This window comes from Stenella coeruleoalba (assembly GCF_951394435.1).
Source record: "Stenella coeruleoalba genome assembly, chromosome: 15".
NCBI lineage: Eukaryota > Metazoa > Chordata > Mammalia > Artiodactyla > Delphinidae > Stenella > Stenella coeruleoalba.
The window spans coordinates 26,769,157-26,787,136 of record NC_137161.1 but is presented as its reverse complement, the minus strand read 5'-3'; the positions used below and the strand labels follow the sequence as shown (position 1 = coordinate 26,787,136).

At 52.4% G+C, this 17,980-nt stretch overlaps 1 protein-coding gene across 4 annotated transcripts in view; it reads left to right on the top strand.

The window, feature by feature from the left end:
• HM13 (histocompatibility minor 13) overlaps nt 1-2,142 on the top strand; it is a 41,265-nt gene extending 39,123 nt beyond the window's left edge. For 2 of the 4 annotated variants that reach the window (XM_079945015.1, XM_079945016.1), the window contains exon 12: nt 1,740-2,142. In XM_079945015.1, coding sequence (XP_079801141.1) covers nt 1,740-1,839 — 100 coding nt within the window. In that variant the 3' untranslated portion in view covers nt 1,840-2,142. Of the gene's footprint in view, nt 1-684; nt 832-1,455; nt 1,619-1,739 lie in introns of all 4 variants that reach the window. The other 2 variants (XM_079945017.1, XM_079945014.1) reach the window with 2 other exon arrangements.
• Nucleotides 2,143-17,980: the final 15,838 nt, after the last annotated feature.

Below are 17,980 nucleotides of genomic sequence, written 5' to 3'. Positions count from 1 at the left end.
TGTTCGCCCACATGGGCGCCCCACCTTTCTGTCCCCCACTCCCCAGGAGGTTCTTAGATTGAGGTGATAAAGCAAATGGTCTCTCTCTTCTCTTTCTGCCCATCTCTCTCCCTAATTCTCCACCTTATCTTTGGTTTTACTTTTCTTTTTATTGGCACTCTCCCTTTTTTTTTTAAATTCATTTACTTCTTTTTAAATAGGTAGTAACACATGCACATCGGTCAAAATTCCACAGCATGAAAAAAAAAATTCCATAGCATGAGAGGGACAACCCCTCAGACCTCAGCCACCCCCAGAGGCCAGCTCTGTCCCTGGACATTCAGAGACATCTCTGCACCTAAAAGCACACATGTGTGTACACATTCTTGTGTAGATGGTGGCATTCTCGGAGCATTCTACATCTTGATTTTTCACACAAGGGTGTGTCTGAGAGATGTTTCCGCAGCAGCACGTGTACATCTAGGGCATCCTAGTTCTTCTGCAGGGTGTCCCCCTATGTAGGTGCATCTTTTTCTCTTTGTTCTCCAAGTAACACTGGCTTCTTTCCACAGAGCCTGAAAGTGCAGAGATAGATAAAATAAGACCCAGTTCTGCTCCCTGCTCCTTGGAAGAGAAGTCTCTGTCCTCCCTTAGTCTCTTCCTCTCCATCTCTTTTTTCTGTCTCTCTGTCTGTCTCTCACACAGCTACGAGTCCTCAGCGGAAATCCTGCCTCATACCCCGAGGCTCACCCACTTCCCCACAGTCTCGGGCTCCCCAGCCAGCCTGGCGGACTCCATGCAGCAGAAGCTAGCTGGCCCTCGCCGCCGGCGCCCGCAGAATCCCAGCGCCATGTAATGCCCAGCGGGTGCCCACCTGCCCACTTCCCCCCACTGCCCTGGGGCCCAAGGTAGGGCAGACACCCCAGCTCCAGTGTACAGGGCAGGGAGGTTTGCCAGGGACAGGCGGCAAGAGGCAGCTCCTCCACCACCACCAGGCAGTCACGGTGCCCAGCCGCAGGGTGGGGGAGCAGGGCCTCAGAACCCTGGTGTCCTCACCAGTATGGTGGGACTCATGTGAGAGTGGGTGTCAGCAGCCCTTGTCATGCAGCAGTAGACACTGTTACCACTCTCCGTATACCGTATACATATAGCCTTGGGCAAGTCACTTTCCTCTCTCAGAAACCTCTCTGTTCGTCTGTAAGTGGGCACGTGCCTGCCTTGTGTGGTCGATCTGGTAAGGAAATGTGAGTGTTGTCCTTGGCGTGAGCTCACTTGCTCAGTAAGTGGAGCCCATAGTAAGAGTTAAGCAGGGTGTCCGCCTGGGAGAGTGGCACCCTGCCCCTTGCCAGTAGAGCAGCCCCTTGCCTGCCCGCACCCCTGGGGCTGAGCTGTTTGACTCCTGCCGTGTGCGCTGGGAGCCAGCGCATCTCCCGTAGCCTCATCCTGGCTGCCCCTTTTTTCCCCCATTCTCTCCAGTGGAAGGTTCAAGAAGCTTAAAATTGGCCTTCACAAGCCCAAGTCCAACCTTTCCCGTTTGCCGCTGCCCTTGCCACCTCTTGGCACCACCAGGCACAGAGAAAGCGGAGCAGGCAGCCTGTCTGAGGAGGGCGCACAGCGGGGCCGGGCCAAGTCCTGGAAGGTGCTGGGCCGAGGATGTGCGCGCCCAGGGGTTTCCCCGCGATGGTGGGAGGTGGGGCACAAAGATTCTGCTCTTCCCTCCTCTAAATGTGTCGTCGTTGTTGTTTTGTTCTTTTGGTCAGTTATGAGGAGTCAAATCCAAAGGATCCAGCAGCAGTGACAGAATCCAAAGAGGGAACAGAGGCCTCGACATCGAAGGGGCTGGAGAAGAAGGAGAAATGATGCGGCTGGTGCCTGACCCTCTGAGGGCCAGACACACGGGCCCGCACGGCCGCAGTCCTGCTGAAGGGGAACGGCAGCTCCAGGAGAGGGGCAGGGGCAGCAGGCTCCCTCCAACAGGGCCTCCGGGGCCTGGTTCCCTCTCCCGCATCTCTGGCCTCGCTCTGCCTCTCCCCATCCCTGCCCGCAAAGGAAGCCCCCAACTGCCCCCACCCCCCCAGGTGCCAGGTGGGAAAAGTGGGTCTGATTTTTAGACTTTTGTATTGTGGACTGACTTTGCCTCACATTAAAAACTCATCCCATTGCCCAGGCAGTCCACTGTGCTTCTGGAAGGTTCTTACCCAGTATCTTACAATGGGTTTACTAGGTCTCACCTTCCCACCCAGGGACTTTTCTGTAAGGAAGGGGACTGTGGACCGTCGCAACCTGTGTTGAGGCCCTGACCTCTGGGCCCCTCCTTCCTGTATGCCCACCCAGCGCCTGGCCAGTATGCCAGCTCAGCGCCCCCAGGATACCCTCTGGCCAGAAGAGGGGGCCCTCGAGCCCTCTCCCCTGCATCCAGTTTTCCTGCCACGCTGCTCCCAATACTTGGGGGCAGTGAGGGTGTTGGACAGGTGCTGGATGCATTACCTACTGGCGGAAAGGTTTGCAGGGAGGGGGCCGTGGTACCAAAAGGCTGACCTGACTCAGCAAGGGGATCATTATCTGCAAAGCCAGGGAAATGGGCAGGGCCGTGTGAGCCCCAGGAAAGAGTTTGGATTTTATTCCCGGGATGGCAGAAGTCATCCTCTGTGATCCTGATGTCCCCATGGCTTCAGCTGGAGAGCCCTTGGACGCTAGGTTGCCCTAGAAATGAAGGCCCCACCGCTCCCATTCTGCCCATTCCTGAGATTCTTCCCAAAACGACTACTATAAGGCCAGGAAGATCCTGATTCTAGGAGCCGCCCCCAGGGCCGCTGGAGGGGCTGTGGGGTGGGGGTGGAGGGACTGGGCCCAGTGCTTCCGAGAGGCCATCCACGCCCGATAGCTGGAGATCCCAGAGCTAGGGTTTCTCCAAGGTTTGCTGAAGACAGCAGCCCTGGCCTGTAGGAGAACCCCCAGTGGACCAAGCCAGGGGTGGGCACAGCCCTCATCTGCCTGCTTAGGGTGGGGTCACTGGGTGGAGAAACTGATGTGGGGGAGGGTGGCCGCTGGCCCGAGACTCAGACCTTCAGCACCCCACCCAGAGATCTCTCTTGCCTGACCTTCAGGTTTAAAGGCTGAAGATGACAGGGGCTGCCAGACAGTTTGGAGCTAAAGCACAGGTAGGAGCAGAGAAGGGGAGCTGTTACATGTACCGAGCACCTCAATACAGGATTTCCCTTAATTCTCACTCTCAGGCTGTGGGTGCTAGTATCAGCCCCATTGCACAAGTGAGAGAGTTGAGGCAGATTACCTAATAGATATGGATTTGACCTTGAGCCATCTGAATCAAATTCCAGAGTTCCTAAGGACTTTGCAACTCCTCTGCAGACCCCTGGGCCTGATCCCTACCAGCTTCTCTGGGCCTTCTGGAAAGGAGGGGTAGGAAATCTCAAAAGCCTCTCCCAGTCCAGGGGGTCCCTTTCAGGGACTTCTCGTATCTCTGCCGACTCCAGCCGCCTCCAGAGGGGAGGCCGTGTGGTCCTGGAACAAGGCCACTCTGAGGGCGGAAGATGGGGCAGGCAGCCCAGGCACACAGCACGGTTGGTTCTGCAGCCCGGAGCCCACAAAGGCCTCATTGAGTCACCGCCGGCCCCCGGCGGAGGCTGAGGTGGCCGTGGCGCCGGGCGCCTGCCACCTAATGGCCGTCCTGGCCCGGCCAGATGTTCCACAGACCTCGGCAGTGGCCGGCCAGGGCCCGCCGGCCAGCCGGCACCGCAGAGGCCACTCTAATTCCAATTAACCAGCTTCAGCTGAGCAAACAGCGGGCAGCGGTGGCCCAGCCCGGGCGGTAGGCCCGGCCCGCAGAGCCTCCGAGTCTAGACTCCAGATGTGAACCGCCACAGCCAGAGTCCCATGGAAAAATGGCACCAGGCCGGGCGCGGATTGGGTCCGCACGCCGGAGGGGGGGGTGGGCACGGCCCTGGGTGGGCCTAGTGCCAGCCTCACCCTGGAGTGGGAGTGGATTCTTAGGAAACTGCTCCAAAGCCCCCATATTCTGCCCCTGATTTGTTAGGTGTCCCTCTCTGTGGCCTCAGTCTCCCTTGACTATGGTAGGTGGGAGGGGTCTAATGTAGGGGAAGGGAGAAGGCCAGCCCTGCTGAGAGCTCCAGTACATTATTTCATTTGTATTTCACGTGTCTAGCATTATGCTATGTATTTTAGAAATACTTATGTAATCGATATAACAGCCCTGTGAGGTAGGTACTATCATTTTTACAGGTAAAGGAAATTGAAGCAGAGAGACATTTAAGTGCCCAAGGGGAGGATTTGAACCCAGGGTGCCTGGCTTCCACAATCATGATATTCACCACAGGTGGTGGTGTTGCAAGTCAGGATGCAAAATTCCGGGTTCCGGTCTTGTGGTGGTGTTGGAGGAGAGGGTCAGCGTCTGACAGCAGGGCTGCCTACCACAATGTGACGGGCAGACCTACCCACTCTGTCCTGTTTCCTCAGCTGTGAAATGGGTAAGACCCTCCTGGGTGGCTCCAAATCTGGGAGTAAAGCCCTGAGATGCCCTTTTGGGGCTTCAGCACCATCTATGAGCTGGGCATCGGTCAAGCCGCTAGACACAGCAGGGAACACAGGGCAAGCGCGGGTTCCCCAGCTGACCTTGTGATCAGGGAAACAGACTTGAAACGGCTGAACAAATGGATAATGTCAAGTCAATGATAATGTCAAGACCTCAGGCAGGAAAGGTGCCACCGGCCCCACGCCAAAAAAAGGGCAAGACTTGCCCGGGGTCTCATAAGGAGTGGAGACCAGAGGCGGGGCCTGCTGCTCCCTGCCCACCCGGCTCTCCCACCGCTAGGATTCCCTCCACGTTCCAGGCCGGGTCATGGGAGGCGGAGGTTGGGGAGGAGGCAGCATCCTGCCCGGGTGCGTCAGGAAGGGCCGAGCGGGAAGGAAGGCACCACCCCCACCCCCGCCGCGGCCACACCTGGTCTCTCCAGGCGGGCAGGGGGGCCCGGGCCGGCGCTTGGCTCCAGCGAGTCTGGGCCGCCTCCCCGCGCCGCCCGGCGGGGGCCGCCAGATGGGCCGGCCGCCCGCCCAGCTACGCAGGCAGGAAACAGCCACCAGGGCTGCCAGGAAGGCGGACGCGAGTGGCGAGGCGGGGCCGAAGTGGCCCCGGCCCCTGAGGGGAGGGGTCAGGCGCAGGCGCGGCCAAGACCCTGTAAGCCGTGGAATGCCGACTCAGCCGCCTACATATCAGGGTTTCCTTGGGCAAGTCACTTCTCTTTTCTATCCCCCAGTTTCCCCACCAGTAAAATGCGTCTGCTTATCCCAGCTCTTTTCTTATCACTGTGTGACCTCAGGTCAGTTTTTTTCCCTTCTGTTCCTTGGTTTTCTTACCCAGAAAATGGGGCAACAGCGATGGGCCATCTCCACTGAGATAAAACTCTGGGAGGGCTGAGCCTTTGCTTTCCTCCCCACCGTTGTAACCTGGCATCTGGCCCAGTGACCTAAAGAGTGGCACTCAGTATTTGTTGAATGACTTGTTGAATGTCCCAGGTCTAGGACAATCCTAGGGGACTGGCACATAGAAAGCACTTCATAAATGGACACACTCACATTGCCTTGGGTCTGCTGCTTACCCACAGTGTGGGTTCAGGCAAGCAGCTTCCGGTACCTGAGCCTCAGTTTCCTCGTCTGCCCCACGGGTGGCTGTGAGGATTTAATTGAAATAATCCATGGAAATAATCCATGGAAAGCACATACAGCAGGTCCCCAATAGATTATATGTATGGAAGAGTCTACAAGATGTGTAAAAAGAGATACTAATTTGGGTAAATTTGACGACAAGAAAAATATGAAGGTGGCTTGGAAGGAAATTTTTACTGTACATGTAATCTTTTGTATACTTTATATTCTTTAATTTTTGAATTTTTCAAAGACAAATACAATTGAAAATAAAAATAAATCCATCCCTGGCAAAAAGAAGTATCAGCTATATCTCCAACTGTCAAAGGAAGCCCCTTAAACTCAGAAAGGGTCCAAAACCTTTCTGAGTCACAAGGAGCTGGGAAATGGCAAAGATGAGATTTGAACACAAATCTGTCGGACTCGAAATTAAAAACAAAGAGGAGTGAGGAAAGGAAGCTCATTTAGCCTTCATTACTGTTTCCAAGAGAGGATCCCTGTCTGAGTAGAGGGAAGAGGCCAGCAAAGTGGAAAAGAGTGAGAGGTAAGGAAAGGCGAGCAGATCTCACAAGGCCAGGCCGTGGAGCTTTGGCTTCATTCTGGAGGCGTTGGAAGCAAAGGAAGGATTCTGAGCCGGGGAGTGACATAGTCCTTTCTAAGCGTTAAAATTGGGAAGGCCTGGAAGCCAAGGATGGGGCCCCAGGTCAGTGAGAGTGATGCACTGAGTGATAAAAGGGCAAGGGCCCCGGGGCAGATGAACAGGAGAGATTGAGAAATCAAAGCAGGCCAGAGAGTGGACCCACGGTCATCCAGATATCTCTCAGCAGCATGGCAGGGCCATGAACCCACGTGTCCCAACTCTACTTACCAATTTCCTCTTCCTTGGAGGTTGTTCAACCCATACCACTCCCACCCTTAAAAATGTCCTAAGACCCCTGAAGGGGCCCTGAGTCTAGTCTGGTGCCAGGAAAGAAGCCTAAATTCCCAGCAGCTTTGAGCTGAAGGGAACTAAGGGATGAGAGCATGCTGGTGTAGATAACTGATTGAAACAGCATTTCCTCCACCCCAGCGTGTGCTCGGAGGGAAGGGCCTGTGATCTTGTTTGCAGGCACTTGTGCATATGCCTGATGCCCCCATGGGAGTGCAGTGCTCTTAGTGCAATGGGCAAGCTTTGGGTGTGCCCAAGGCACACGTAAGTGCACGGCAGACCTATATGTGTGTGAACCTGCATGTGCACCAGCCTAGGGGCCTCGTGCACACCCATCCTTGCAGGCACCCAGGAGGTGTCCAACATGTACTGGGCAGTGTGAACAGAAACCTTCATGGATGGGGCTTCCCTGGTGGCGCAGTGGTTGAGAGTCCGCCTGCCGATGCAGGGGACACGGTTCGTGCGCCGGTCCGGGAGGATCCCACATGCCGCGGAGTGGCTGGGCCCTTGAGCCATGGCCGAAGAAGAACAGCAGCGCCATTATTGAGCATTTAGTGTGTGCCAAGCACCATCCCAAGTGTTTACATCCTCCATGTGGTGAGTCTCCATCATACAGATGAGGAAATAAAGGCACAGAGAAGGGAGCTGCCCACACAGCAACCACGAGCTTCCCCAGCTCTGAGTTCACATGAGGCCACCACCCCCTTGTCATTTTTCATGTCATTCAAAATTCATTTACAAAAACCTTTTATTATCTAGAAGTTACATCCATGCCTTGTAGAAAATTAGAATATGTGTTTTAAAAAATGGGAAAATAAAGCAGCGTATTCCTGCCACCCAGAGATGACTGCTGTTAACAGCTAAACATAGATTTCAGGGTTATTTTCTATTATGTATTTTTTAACACAAATAATATCTATAGTGCAAACTACTTTGACATCTCTTTTGTTTCCGTAGTTGACAATCTTCCCCTTCTCATTTTGGTCAGGTATCATCTTCTGTAATACCCAGACAGCATCCAACCTCTTTGTCATTTTAAGGCAGACCAGGTGAGACAAATAAGCCATCTGCATGTGAAGGCGGACGCCTGAGAGGCGGATGAGGCCCGCTGGGGTCAGTGATGGGCCCTTCCTCCCCACTGCACCCTGCCCTCCTGTGGAGGGGCCCAGACCCTTGCCCTCCTGAGACAAGCTATTGGGGAGGGTGGGCGGCGGCAGAGGGGACCAAGAGAAGGCCCAGCCCCTCGGCACTGCATTCTGGGCCTCTCCATGTGCCCGTGCCCCGCAAGTAGGCACCCCCCTTGCTGCTAAGAGCTGCATGCCCACCCCCTCTCAGGCTACCCTAGGGTCCAGCTGGGGCCCTGGAGTGGGGAGGGGAGGTGGAGGCACACAAGACACATGCGTCAAAGGTGTGATGGGGCGTGGGGCGTGGGGGATGGGGTTGGGGGGAGAGTAGAGAAAACCCAGGGGCCAAGGCCGGCAAGCCAGCTGCCATGATGTGGAGCTGGGGGGAGGGGCCAGGCCCTTTTCTGCTTGAGAGGTTCTCTGTGCGACTATACCTGTGTGTGAGGGTGAAAGAGTGTGTGTTCTTGTGGAATCTGTGTGAGTTTGGGGTTTGTAGAAGTGTGTGGGTAAGCGTGAGGATGTGGAAAACTTACGTGGGGCACAGCTGCAGATGTGTTTCTACCTGGTGGTGGTTGTGAACTCATGCTTATGCGTCTGGATCTATCTTGACGTGTTTAAGAGTGTGTGTTTGTGAGAACGCTTGTGAGCCAGGGCCTGCATTGGTGTGTGTGTGAGAGAGCAAGAGAGGACAATCCCGTGTGACTGTGGGAAGGGGCTTGCGGAAAGGCTCTGCTGGTTCGAGCTGGTGAACGTGCGCTGATCCACCTACTTTCTGCCCTCGTGTGTGAGTAGGTCTGTGTTCCAGGTCTCGTGCTATGGTCTGTGCTCCCCTCTGCCTGGGTCCTTCCAAAGCCTCAGCCCCATTTTACAGATGAGGACACCCAGTCACCGGGTGCTGTTTTGATTCTGATTACCTTATTCTCTCTCTACCGCCGGCCTTCTGTCCAAATGCTGGCCAGTCCTTACTGCTCCAGTCAAATTGATGACACCTTGTTTTTTAAGCCTAAAACCTGCTTCTCCCAATTTGCTCAGCAACTCTTTGCTAATCACCCTGTATTTACCTAGGACATACTTTCCATGAATGAAAAAGCCATTCAGGGAACAGCACTGGGAAATGCCCCCACAGAGACGCTGATTTGTGCTTTATGCTGTGAAAGTCTCCTACTCTAACTGTTCAGGCCCAGATATGCAGCACATCAATGGGAAAGTTGCAACTGAGAGGGGGAAAAAAAAAAAAAAAAAAAAACTTTTTGTTTTCAATCTGTGTCTCTTTTAAGCCCCACAGGATGGAGATGTCCTAAAATAAGAAATTAAACAAGAGGGGAAACCCCATTATCTTTTTTAATGGGTCCCTCAGGATTCCACGCAGACCCCCTTCCCAGCCGCTGTGTGGTCCAGGCCTGAGAACACCCAGCCCCCCAGCCCCGTGGCCCACGCCCACCCACCACCCAGCCTGGGAGGCAGTTTCCCAGGATTCACATGGTAATGAAGGCATCCATCTTCTCCCAGACACACACTGGGCCCTCCGACCCTCCCAGGCCCCCCACACAATGACCCCCCAGAGCGGAGGCCCCACCACCTGTTGGATTTTCCCAGGGAAGGGAGAGAGAGGGTCAAGGAGAAGAACCCCTTCCTCTCAACCCGCAGCCCACTGGCGCCTTCTACCTGGGAGTGAGACAGTGAGAAAGCCTGTGTTCTCACTCCCTCCTTAGCTGACTGCACCTTCAGTTTCCTCATCCGCAAAATGCAGGTGGTGGTACCTGAGTCATTGGTGGCTGGAAGGATTCCATTGGGAGTGGTGCTAAGTGAACTGCAGACAAAGGGGGAGTGGAGTCAATGCTAAGCTCTCATCGATCACCACCAGTTTACATGGGACCAGGCCAGATGCAGCACGTTGCATCATTGTCACAGTGCATCTCCATCACAATCCTGCGGTTGGCGCAGCTAGGATCCATTTGTAGAACAGGGCACTGAGGCCCAGGGAAGATGGACTTCGTGCCCGGAGCACCACAGTTCTCAAAGCCACAGAGCCATGAATCCAGTTTGCCTCACCCCACAGCCTGAAATCCTAACCACTACTTTAGATCATTACCATCATCATTATCATCACAATTATTGAATTAGATAGTGATCCTGGAAAAGGCCACATGAAAGTCCCTAGGGAAGCCAAGAAGGGTGGCTTTACTCATCTCTGTCTCCCCAGGACTTAGCCAGAGCCTGGCACACAGTAGGTGATTAATAACTGAGGATTGCATGAGTGACATAACTGAAAAATGAAACACACATTTATTTCTGGGTCATAGAGTCTGTTTCATTATCTCTTACCTTCTGTTGAGCATCTACTGCAAAATGCTTATGAATAAATGATTCCCCAAATAAATGCATAGTTCCAACTTGCAATAAGTAAACAGAGACGAAGGCGGGGAGGGGGAGGGCATTCACAGCAAGTAACCGAAAATCAAAGTCACGACCTCTTTAAGTGGAATCTTGGAAATCCCTGGACCACACCACCTCCACAACACACACACACTGCTGCTCCCCAGTGCAGAAATTGCCTCTCCTGCACCCTACCCAAATCCTTAAATATTCAGAAGTTATCTCTGTGCGTTTATAGGTGTGGGGACAGGATGATTTTTATCTTGTTTAGAGCTGATCTATATGTCCAAACTCTCTATAATGAATATGTGTTATCATTTTAATCAGCCTTAATATAAGGAATACATTATTATGAAACAACAAGTCATGTAGAAGTACATGCCACAGAAAGGGGAAGGTCCACCTTCAATCTGAGTCCTCGACCTGATCCCACATCCCAACGCCAGAGACAACCCCTATGCATCCTGCTGGAGTAACTGAGCATTTTATTTTATTTTTTGGCCGCGTCATATGGCATGCGGGACCCTGACCAGGGATCAAGCCTGTGCCCTCTGCAGTGGAAGTGTGGAGTCTTAACCATTGGACCGCCAGGGAAGTCCCTCTCTGGGCATTTTAAAAGTGTATTCTAGGGCTTCCCTGGTGGCATAATGGTTAAGAATCTGCCTGCCAATGCAGGAGACACGGGTTCGAGCCCTGGTCCTGGAAGATCCCACATGCCGCGGAGCAACTAAGCCCGTGCACAACAACTACTGAGCCCGTGTGCTATAACTACTGAAGCCCGCATGCCTAGAGCCTGTGCTCCACAACAAGAGAAGCCACGGCAATGAGAAGCCCATGCACCGCAACGAAGAGTAGACCCCACTTGCCGCAACTAGAGAAAGCCTGCGCATGGCAACAAAGACCCAGCGCAGCCAAAAATAAATAAATAAAACAAATATTTTTAAAAAAATAATAATAAAAAGTAAAAAAATTTTTTTAAAAAATCTTTTTAAAGTACATTCTAGAGAAACCCTGAAGACATTATGCTACATGAAGGAGACCAGTCCCAAAAGACCAAATATTGTATGATTCCATTTATAGGAAGGAGCCAGGATAGGCAAACCTATAGAGACAGAAAGTGGATTAGTGGCTACCAGGGTCTGAGAGGTAGGGGTAAATGGAAAGTGATTGCTAATAGATTTCTTTTGGGGTTAATGAAGATGTTATAAAATTAATTGTGGTGATGGTTGCACAACTCTGTGATATACTAAAAACCATTGAGTTGTACACTTTAAATGGATGAATTGTATAATATGATACGTGAATTATATCTCAATAAAGATGTTAAAGAAAAAAAAGTAAATTCTAGAAATGCTCCTACCTCGGAGCCCTCAGCCCACTGACAGGGTGTTTCCCACCTCCAAGCCCCGGGTCCCACCTCCAGGTGGCTGTGACTGAGTGATTCTCAGGTCCAGTCACGAGTCCAGGTGAGTTCCTCAGACTGGTTCACAGATGTCTCCTTACCACACAATCTCAGACTGGGGGAAACCCCAGAAACAAAGCAAGCATTCTCCCTTAATCTTTTCTGGGTCCAAACCTCTCCCTTTTACATTGTAATTTTATTTCGTTTTTGAATCAGTAATACACTCTCATGGTATATAATTTTAAAAGTACAGACATCTCCCTTTTCACCCCCAGAGGCAGCCACACGGTGATCAGTTTCCTAGTGAGTTACAAGTAAATGCATATATTTTCTTTTTTATTCTTTTTAAACACAAGGGGTGGCAGTCTATGCATATTACCCTGCAACTCTGCAAACGGTTTTGTTTTGTTTTTCTACTTAACAAAGTACTTGGAGACCTTAGTATTTCAGGATAAAGGCAGCTTCCTCATTTTTTCACAGCTGCATGTATATATTCCACTACATGGAGAGAACAGCCTTTATTCAACCAGTCCCCTAGTGATGGACATATGGGTTTTTTCCAGTTGGCTGCTCTTCCTGGACATACATCATTTCACACATTTGAGTATATCCTTAGTATAAATTCCTGAAAGTGAAAGTGCTGTCTCATGATTTCCCAGAGCCACACGGTATTTCATAGTGTATTTAGCTATTCTCCTTTTGATGGATATTTAGATCGTTTCCAATTGGTTGCTCTTATGAACAAGACTGCTATGAACACTTTATAGATTCCTCGCAGACCCCTTTGGCAATGTGTTAGAAGCTGTGGAGCTTTTCCCCCCCAAAAAATGCATCAAATTCACCCAACATCGAAACCCAACCAGGAGCCTCAAAGTTAAGAAACTCTGATCTAAACCGACTGCTGTCACACAAACAGAGAAACGCAAGGCCGGAGATGAGCAGGGACAACCCTCCAGTACAGCGGGGATAGCAACCCTGCAGCAGTGGGCTCAGAGTTGTTGAGATTCCGCTCAGTGAGTCGGGCCACCATCCTCCTCTGCTCAAAGCCATCCCAGGGCTCCTATCTCACCAAAGTCCTCACTGTGGCCTCTGAGTTCCAGCTATGCCCCTTCCCCCATATCTCCCTGACCTTCACTTCCTAGCAGCCTTCTCCTTGCTCACTCAGCTAAAGTCACATTAGCCTCTTGAACATACCAGGCACCTTTCTGCCTCAGGACCTTTACACTGATTGTGACTTCTGCCTGAAATGTTTTGCCCCCAGTAGCTGAAGGAAGTGAGAGAATAAGTTCTTTACTGAGATATCACCTTCTCAGAGAAGCCTTTACTGATCACCCCCACCCAAGACTGCAACCCACCCTAATCCCAGTCCTCCCTATATCCCCGTCTCCTGACTTATTTTCCTCCATAATATTTATCACCAGAGGAGATAATATTGCACTTACCCTGCTCATTGTGTGCCCTCCTCCCCTAAATATAAACTCCACAGGGTAGTGAGTTCTGTCTGTTCTGTTCACTATAATATCCCAGCGCGGGCCCAGAGCCAGGGGCGCAGTAGGTGCTCCACAAATATTTGTTGATTGAATGAAGCAATGAGGTTTGCAAAGCACTTAGCACACAGGAAGCTAAAGGAGGCGTGATATACGGGAACCCACAGGCTTTGAGAACCCCAGACTTCAACCCTAGCCCTACACCCAATCCTTCTTTTTTTTTTTTCCAGGATTTATATAGAGCTTTATTACAAATCAGTTGCCTTGATTTTTTGGTGAGTGGGGCAGGGAAGCAAAATGGTGTGATAAGTGAACATTCTATTTGGAGTCTGGAGACGCGGCTTTGAATTTTAACTGTTGTTCTTTTTTTCTTAACATCTTTATTGGAGTATAATTGCTCTACAATGGTGTGTTAGCTTCTTCTTTATAACAAAGTGAATCAGCCATACATATACATATATCCCCATATCCCCTCCCTCTTGCGTCTCCCTCCCACCCTCCCTATCCCACCCCTCTAGGTGGTCACAAAGCACCGAGCTGATCTCCCTGTGCTATGCGGCTGCTTCTCACTAGCTATCTATTTTACGTTTGGTAGTGTATATATGTCCATGCCACTCTCTCCTTCGCCAAGTCACTTGTCATTCAGGACCTCCGTGTTCATCATCCCTTAATTGGAGGTGATGCCTAGAGCATCTCGAGCATCTCTATTCAGGGTGGCTGTGAGAATGAAACAAGATAATGATTTAAAGCCCTGATAAGAGCTTAATAAAAGTCAGCCAGCATTGCTGCTGCTATGATGATGGTGGTGATGGTGGTGGTGGTGGTGGTGGTGGTGGTAGTGATGCCGACAGACAGGGGTGTGTGCTGCGGCCTCCACACGCAGATGCCCCTTCTCCTGGGGAAGGAGGTCACGTGGGGGAGGGGCATTCAGACCAGAGTCCTGAGATGTCTCACTGGTACTTTACAGCAAGAGGATGGGACTGTTGGGGTGGGGGGCAGCTAGAGGTAAAATGCTTCCACCAGAGAAGCCCTTAGACCCTGACTTCGGCTCCCCGCTTCCCAGTTGCCCCCGCCGGTGGCCACACCAGCCGCACCTCGCTCGCCGCCCGCCCGGAGAAGCTTTGGTGGGAGGGCAGCGGGAAGGCAAGCCGGTTTTTCCCACGCTCCCCCATCCCCTGAACATCTGGCTGCGAACATCTGCCTTTAGCCTTTGTCTCCGGGCCCCAGGCCGGCCTCGCACCCGCCTGCCGCCGCCCGCGGCCCCCGCCCACCTGTGAACCGCTCCCGCAGGGCGGCTCCCGATACCCCCGCCCGCCCGGTCGGTTCCCACGGGGTGAGCGCGGGAAGCGGGGCGGCCCATCTGCCTGGCGCGGCGGGTCCGGCGGCCGGGCGGCCGCAAGGGGCGGAACGTCCCCTTTCAGGCGGATGCGCGCCCCAGCAAAGCCCGGGGTGCGGGGCCGCTCCCTGCGCGCTCGGCCCAAAGTCACTGCCGGGGCTGCCGGGGGCACCCGGGCTCCCAGCCTCTTCGCGAAGCGCCTCCCTGACGACCTGCTCGCCGCCCCACCCCCACCTCTCCCGCCAACCCCGGACGCCCCGGGTTCCCCGCGCACCCCTGCACCTCTAGCCCCCAACCTTTAACTGCGCTGGCCCTTCTGCCTGGAAACGCCCCTTTCCCTCCTTGCTTGCCTAACGTTTCATTTCGTGAGGTGTAAAAATGACGCACAAATATAGCGACTTCTGTTTCCAGTACCCTATTCCCACCGCCCAGAGCTAACAACCCGGCAGTTTGATGTGTTTGCTCCCCTCCCATCTTCTTTAAAAGAAAAAACCAGCCCCCACCACCATCTTACTTCCCCGACCGGGGATCGATCCCAAGTCCCCTGCGGTGGAGGCATGGAGTCCAAGGCACTGGACCGCTAGGGAATTCCCCCCTCCCATCTTCTATAAAGAATAAAACTTTACAGGTAGTGCTAGCTTTCTGGTAACCAGTGTCCCTGCCCTTTTCTCCAAGACTACCTGCCACCCCTCCACCTCCCAGTTAACAACACGACGTGAGCATGTTTCTTCCAGGCCATGTTTTCTTATACTTTTACTACACAGAAATTTATTAACATTGTGGTTTTTTTAGATTTACACTTTAAAAAAAATCATTTTGCGTTTTTCCCTAAGCAGTATCATATTTTTGCATGTATCCAGCAGAATACATACACGTCTAGTTCATTCCTGTTAACCGCTGTCTACCACTCCACTGTCACTTCATTTCTCTGTCCTCCTGTTGTTGGATGGGTCGGTACTTTTCAATCTGCTCTGCTATCGGCACAGCCGCGGTGTTGCTGCCTGTGTCTTTGGCATCTTGAGGGCAGGACTGTCAGGCTATGTCCGTGGGAGTGAACTGCTGGGACATAGGGCATTCCCATGATCACTTTTACTCAATATCGCCGAACTGAGCTCGCAAGTGATCACACCAGTTTACATACTCACCAACGGTGGATGAGAATTTTTGTCACCAATTTGTCACCAACATCCTCATCAATTTACATGATCAGATTTTGAAGATTTTGCAGTTTGATGTGGCAGTTGCCTCCTTTGTACCTCCCAGATGTGCAAATGTTCAGGCTCAGGAGCCTCTGCCTTGTCCTTCCTCACTTTGTTTCATCTCAGTTGGCAAATCGCCTCTTCTTACAAGAAGGCCTCCCTGAGCTCCCTTAGTTGACTGGGATATCTCCCAGGCCATGCCTCCCACAGCCCCTTGTGCTTCCCCATCTCAGCTCTGGCAACTGGGGGTTGACTGCCTGCCCCACCAGACCATGAGCTCCCCAGGCAGGGACCAGGTTTGCAGGCTGTGAGGAGCCTGAAAGTGCTACAGAGGGTGCTCCTGGAAGGCTTCATCCCCTCAAAATAAGGGCCTTCTCTTTCTAGCTCCTGCAAAGTGCCCCTTGGGAGGGCAGCAGCTCACATATCGATGGCATCTGGGTCCCCAGCATGTGGACTCAGCAGCCAGGAACCAACCACCTGGTTCCCTGAAAGCACCAACTAGCACCTTGTTCTTTCAATGCTGTGTCTAGCACAGAGTTGGTGTGAAATAATTGTTTACGGAATGAATGGCTGACACTTTATGCTTCTAAAGTTCCATAATTCAGTGGTGAAGCACGTACCGGACTATTTCAATGGGGTTACCTCTGGGAGAGGTGGAAGAGTCACAGTAATAATAACAACTAGTGTGTATTGAACGCCGACTTTGCTAGGCGCTGTTCTAAGCTCTTTATGTGACTTGACTCATTTAATCCTCATAGAGATGGGAACTCTTACCGACCCCAGTTTCATAGATGGGGAAACTGAGACACAAGGAAATGAAGTGACTTACAGACCCACAGCTTATAAGCAGTGGACTGGGATGTGAACCCAGAGCTCTTTTCCTGAGAGACCTCACCCTGCAGTCTTCTAGGAAAAGGGCCCCTTTCTTCCTTAAGTGTCTCTGAGGTGTGGACTTCCTTTTTAACCAGAGCAGTTCTGCTTTCGCATCAGCAAAGAATAATAAGACTTTTTAAAAGACCTGAGAGGTTGACCTGAGTCACAGTATCTGTGGAGTATAGCCTCACCCATGACCTGAGGCAAGGGTGCATTTGAACGGCACTTAGAGTTGGGGAGACCGGAGAGGGTGGGACTGCTTCAGGCTTTTTTGGGTGGATAGGGACCTGGGCAGGCCCTGAGAGACACACCCTCAGCAGGTTCGGGTTCCGGGCCCCAGGGCAGGAGGGGGCCCCAGGTGTACTGGGGCAAGTGAGTCAAGGGAGGGCTGGGCTGGGCACCTGGCAGGGGTGGAGATTTCTGCGTCTGGAAAGGGGAGCTGTGGGGCCTCCTGTGCATCCCTTATGGACATACGGGGAGCCCACCGAAGCCCCACACCAGAGGCCTCTTGCCCAGTCTCCCTCCTTCCACCTCCGTGGGCCTTGCAGCAGGGGTGGTGGTCTCTGCAGTCTCTGCAGAGGGCACCCTGGCTTGAGGCATGCCTGGCTGGTGGCATCAGCTTCTGTGGCTGCCAGGATCAGACCGGCTCCCATGCCTCTGCCCTGGGCAGAGCCCAGGTCCACATTCCTGAGCATGAGCTCCTGGGGTCTGTGTGGGTGTGGTTGAGTGGCTGTGTGTCCTTAGGGCTTATATAGGATTCTGAACTAAGTGTGTGTGTGTGTGTGTGTGTGTGTGTGTGTGTGTGTGTGTGTGTGTGTGTGTGTGTGTTGGGGGAGGTGTCTACATCTAAAAAGACTTTGGGGGACTTCCTTGGCGGTCCAGTGGTTAGGACTCTGTGCTTTCGCTGAGGAGGGTGCAGGTTCAGTCCCTGGTCGGGAAACTAAGATCCCTCAAGCCACACAGCGTGGCCAGTAACTAACTAAATAAAAAGACTCTGGGGGTGGCGGGAGGCAATACGGGGTCTTTGAACCGGTGAAGGTGGTGTTGGCTGGGTATGTGCCTTGCAGGGAGCCGGTGCACGGGGGAAGCTGGCTTCTTGATTTGTGTTTGGTTGTTTTCTCTAAGATGCGGGCACTGTGTGTCAGCATCTCGGTGTGAACGATACTGATCTGGGTGTAAGTATTTGTTGTGTTTGGTGAATGTGTGTTGCAGTGTAAGGTGTGCGTCTTGAGGGTGTTGCTGTGGTGTGTTGCTTTAGTGTTCTGTTAGGTGTGACAGTTGGGTATTTGGATGTGTTGCCTCCTTGGTCTCTTATGTTTGTTGATGTGTTGGTTGTGCAGATTCGGGTTTGGGTTGTGTGTTGGTTGTCCCTATCACGTAGTGCTGTGTTGTGGGTTTGGCAGGCTGCTTTGTTGGTTGTGTGTATTGAGGTGTTGCTGTCAGTTGATGTGTCAGTCATGTCAGTTTGCACATATGTGCTGTGTTGGTCGTAGAGGTGTGTCACTCAGTGTGTGTGTAGCAGTGTGTTTGTGCAGCCCTGCAGGTTTGGCTGAGTGACCTAAAATGGGACGTCCCTGGGCCCCGACTCTGTGCCTCC